Here is a 4,709-nt window from a genome sequence, read left to right on the forward strand (position 1 = left end):
TCCTGGCACATAGTAGGTACTCAATATTTATGAAATGCAAAAAAGCCAGGATTGGCTTAGTATTTAGAAGGAGGCTGAACCCTAGTTGGCTTTGAACTTAAGGGCCCACCTGAACTCAAGGACTTCTGAACCTCTTCACTGATGTTTGCCTTAAATCATACCTACTTCTTTAGGACAGTTGAAGCTTCCTGAAAAGGGTGGAGGTGCGTATAGCTCAGTGGTGGAGAGCATGCTTAGTATGTGCCAAAGTCCTGGGTTTAATTCCTCATACCTCCATTAAGAAAAAGAAAAGTCTTTTTGCTTTATATATTAAATTTCACGAGCCCTGTACAAAATGTTTGTTAGTTTTCTTTCTCCCCCATTTATCCGTTAGCTCCTATAAGAGCAGAAGACCTTATAGTTCTGTTCCTTACACTGTTGTGAACTCCACAAAATGCTAGACAGTGTGCAACTAAGTATTCGTTCAATGAATGAAAGATGGGTACTTTACAAGTATTTGTTGTATGAATGAATGATATGCTTTCTGGTCTGTCCTGTTTAAATTATTTGGCTGTAAGTTCCTTCCATACAAACATTAAATAGACCAAGGCATTGAATTTGTTTGCTTTCTCTATTCAAAATAGAAGTGTAAAAGGATCAAGGTTTTCTCAGTGTGATTTCACTAACATAGAGTGACATCTGGTGGTTTCCTGAGGAAGAAATAATGAATACAAAGTCTATAATAGATTCCCAGATATAACAATATTGAGAATGATGAATTAAATAAAGTAGCAGAAAATAAAAAGAAAACATATTTTAAGCCACAGCCCCTCCCCTTCCCAGAGAAGTTTAAAAAAAAAAATGCTGGTTGTGGGTTTTCAATCCACCGAAACTGTAAAGGAAGCAGTAGATTACTTTTAAAAAAAAAAAAAACCACCTATTTTCTTTTTTCTTTTCTTTCTTTCTTCTTTTTTTTTTTTTTTTTTTTACAAAAATTGCAACATAATGAATTGGTGGCGGGAAAAACAAATTTATTTATACCGGTCTGTAGAAAGATCCTGGGTTGAAACGAGATATAACTTGACAGGTGAAAATCAGACGACTCAAATGTTTCCGTTTTGCAAAGTCTTTCAGGTTAGAGAAAGCATTTACTTACAAGGCAGGATATACTTAACGTCTCTTGGAAACTTGGAAGGGCTAGTTATCTGTGAGACCGCAGAACCTTCAAGGGACAGAAATATTTCCCAGGATCTCACGGGTAAAGAAGCGGCTGGGGCGGGCCAAGTGCGTTGGCCCGATCGCACGCTCTGACTCAGATTGGTCGAGCCTGCCCAGGCTCTGGAGGGCGGTGGGGTGGAAAGCGGAAGCGCGCTCTTTCAAACTCGCCGTCCCATCGTCGATAGACGCAGGCCACTTCCGGCGTAGCCATGGCGGCTAACGCTACCACTAACCCGTCGCAGCTGCTCCCTCTAGGTAATCGTTGTTCTGTGGGGAGCTGGGGCGGGAAGCTGAAATTTAAGAGTTGGGGACTGCGGGGCAGCGTAGCCTCTGGTTAAGTGTTAGAAAATGTATCGGACCAATTGCTTGCTTTCTGTAGGTCTCTCTTCCAGGCTCCAAGTCTCTATGGCCTCAGGCCGCCCACGTCTCTTTCTTGGCGTGGTAGGGTCTTCTTGAGGCAGGGACTTTTGACTCCTTAAACCTGACTGTCGCCGGATAAGGCTCACAGTTAGTGACTGCGTCGTCGGCCTTCTTTGTTTGAATTCGCCTTTACAGTAGTGGATAGCAGTCCCGTTCCTCAACCTGGCATTTAAACTCCCCAGATTAGAACCTGTTGTCTGTCTGGCCGGCTGAGAGGCACTGCGTTCTGGAATGAGCCTTAAACGAGGACTCTGGAAACTAGTCCTACTTGTCATACATTCATTCATTCCACAAAGTTATGGCGCGTCTGCGCACTTGATACGGTGACTGGGCACTATTCTTAAATCACGGTCATTGTCTTCAGATAGCATACAAACCAGTGCAGGAGATAGGATACCGGACAAATAAACAAACCAAATAATGGTGAGCCTGCTAAAGAGATGTTCAAGCTGCTGTGAGAGTACAGAGGATAGACTTCTTGGGGGTGGAGGGGACGTAGTGACAAGAAAGAATCTCTGGTGAAGACAGTTACGTTTCTCTCTTCCTAATATTTTGTATCTGAAGAAGGATTGAGTTAGTGGTTGTGGCCTTGACTGAAAAGTTTTTTCCTTCATTGGACAAACTCTTTTTGAATGCCCAGTGTACATCAGGCTCTGTCCATTGGGGATACAGTGATGAGTAAAAACAACCACGGTCTCTGCTTTCATGGAGCTTAGAGTCTGGAGGGGGTTCGTATGTTAATCAGATAATCTAAAGTAGTATTAAACTGCAACCGTGATAAATTGCTACAAAGGATGGGTAAGCGGAGAACAGGGAAAACTTTTCCGTTAATGGGATGATTGAACGGAGATGTGTAGTGTAAAATACAAAGTTCTTATGAGTACTTTCCCTGGCTTATCTTTCACCATATGCAAGTAATAAGGGCCAGTAGGCACTCACGTATTTGAAGTAATGAATGAGCAAAATAACATTGCTTCTTCTCCCCAACCTTTTTTCCTTAAAAAAAAAAATGTCCATAGAACTTGTGGACAAGTGTATAGGATCAAGAATTCACATTGTGATGAAGAGTGATAAGGAGATTGTTGGCACACTTCTGGGATTTGATGACTTTGTCAGTATCCTTTTAAAAGGTGGTGGCATGGGTTTTTCTTCAGTCTGTCTGTCTTTCTTTCTTTCATATTTAAAAAAAGAAATAGACTATAGACAGTACTTACTGATTACTACAATAAAATTAATTAATTTTCTTGGAAACTGTGATAATGTTTTAAGAGGTATGTGTACTGAAAGAAGGTGAAGTTCCTACCAGTCACAAGCATTTTGAATTTGAGTCATTGTGTTCAATATTATAATTAAAACTGAACAAAGGCAGAATCCAGGGTAAATTTAACTTGTATATTTATTTTCTTAACACCAAATTTCAGATATGGTGCTGGAAGATGTCACTGAATTGTGAGTAGTGTTAAAAATTAAAGAATGGGGCAGGGGGACATCTCTTTCTAATTTAAGACAGTTTTATTACTGTTGAGTCAGTAAAATGCTGAGAAAACACTGCCTGTTTGAATTACTCTAAAGTAGAAATTTGACCTACTGATGTTAGTAAAATTGGATTGGAAGGTTTTACCTTAATGTAATTGTCACTAAATTGCCAGGAAATTAGTGGAGACAAGGCTTTAAGGTAAAAGATTAAAAGCAGCCAGGGATCTTAGGGCTCAGGTCAAATAAAGGAACTAATAATAAGAGCATTTAATGCTTTTAATTAAATTAATTACTCTGTAACATATATAATAGAAAATATAAATGGTGACTCAGTTACATTAATTAGAAAGATTGCAACCAGTAGCTCTGCTTTCAGAATTGAATTGATTACAGATTGGTATAGTGGATAGGAATCAGTAGTAAATAATAGTAAAAAGAGGGAAGTTTGTAAACATTTTACTTCATATTTGATCTCCTTGGCAAAGTTTCAGCTTTTTAGATGAAGATCAGGCCTAGTGGATGCGGATCTTAGATCAGTCAGTCCACTCAGCTGCCTTTGGGGAAGAACGTACGTCACCCAGTGGATAACCTTTGTCTCTGCAGTGTTGGTACATTTGCCTGACCTCATGTTCCTATATATGCAATAATTAACCTTTGGGAGATCAAAATATTGGCTTTGATTATCACTATTTATCCTGACTTTTTTTTAAATCTATTTGTTCAGCGAAATCACACCAGAAGGAAGAAGAATTACTAAATTAGATCAAATTTTGCTAAATGGAAATAATATAACAATGGTAAGACATAATAAAGCTGTTTTATTTAGATGTTAAGCCATGTTTATGGGGCACGGGTTACAGAACTAACTTGGTTGACTAAATGCTCATGGCCCAGTGGTGCTTCAGATGGGAAAGGGATGCTCTAGTGGTCAGGCCTTGAAAGCCACGCTGTTGAAGATGACATTGGGCCTAAGAGTACTTTGCTTGTGCTTTTTAATCATTTTACCAAGAATCATTGTTCAGACACTGAGTATTAATTGATGATGTTGGAATTGTAAACAGCAGTGACATGAAGAAAATGGGAATATGAGGGAGGGGTAAAGAGGCAAAAGTGGCTTTGGTCAATGAGGAGCTCTCAGTAGGGGTTTTTAGATGATGTAGTAGTGATGGTATTAAACTTTTTATTCCTTTGCAGCTAGTTCCTGGAGGAGAAGGACCCGAAGTATGAATGGATTTCCTTGACTTACACTAGATTCTGTTTTGTTTTATAATGACAGCAAAATAGAATTTTTTTTTAACCTTTTAATGTTTGGATTCTGTGAAGCCAAGCTTCCCGTTAAAGGGAAATGCTTTGAAGATGCATTGTAAATGCCCATTTTTGTAAGTTAGTCATGATTATCTTGGGAAAAGAACAGTTTGTTCTTTGAAGACAAAAATAAAGGTGTTTTTGGTTTACTATCATTTTATTTAGTATACTGAAATAGCCAGTGGAACAAAGCTTGCAGTTATTTTGTCAATTGCTTTCCTGTCAATTTTTGCTAATTTGCTTTCACATTTACATGACCATTTGATTCTCAAACAAAAATTGATCCAAAAAAGATGATGAGGTTTGATTTT

At 38.7% G+C, this 4,709-nt stretch overlaps 1 protein-coding gene across 1 annotated transcript; it reads left to right on the forward strand.

Moving 5' to 3' along the window:
* Nucleotides 1-1,324: 1,324 nt before the first annotated feature.
* LSM5 (LSM5 homolog, U6 small nuclear RNA and mRNA degradation associated) lies at nucleotides 1,325-4,553 on the forward strand. The gene is made up of 5 exons (XM_010971112.3): nucleotides 1,325-1,452; nucleotides 2,637-2,732; nucleotides 3,039-3,066; nucleotides 3,818-3,890; nucleotides 4,288-4,553. Exons 1-5 carry the CDS (start codon nucleotides 1,407-1,409, stop codon nucleotides 4,318-4,320), a joined length of 276 nt encoding a protein of 91 aa, XP_010969414.1. The 5' UTR covers nucleotides 1,325-1,406; the 3' UTR covers nucleotides 4,321-4,553.
* The last annotated feature ends 156 nt before the right edge of the window (nucleotides 4,554-4,709 follow it).

This window comes from Camelus bactrianus, chromosome 7 (genome assembly GCF_048773025.1).
Source record: "Camelus bactrianus isolate YW-2024 breed Bactrian camel chromosome 7, ASM4877302v1, whole genome shotgun sequence".
Classification (NCBI taxonomy): Eukaryota; Metazoa; Chordata; class Mammalia; order Artiodactyla; family Camelidae; genus Camelus; species Camelus bactrianus.

Bases quoted from the DNA above. Each gene is read 5' to 3' on its own strand.
- LSM5 (XM_010971112.3), top strand. From the start codon at position 1,407: ATGGCGGCTAACGCTACCACTAACCCGTCGCAGCTGCTCCCTCTAG. The intron at 2,733-3,038 runs GTATCCTTTTAA...ACCAAATTTCAG, and splicing joins GGGATTTGATGACTTTGTCA to ATATGGTGCTGGAAGATGTC. The intron at 3,891-4,287 runs GTAAGACATAAT...ATTCCTTTGCAG, and splicing joins ATGGAAATAATATAACAATG to CTAGTTCCTGGAGGAGAAGG.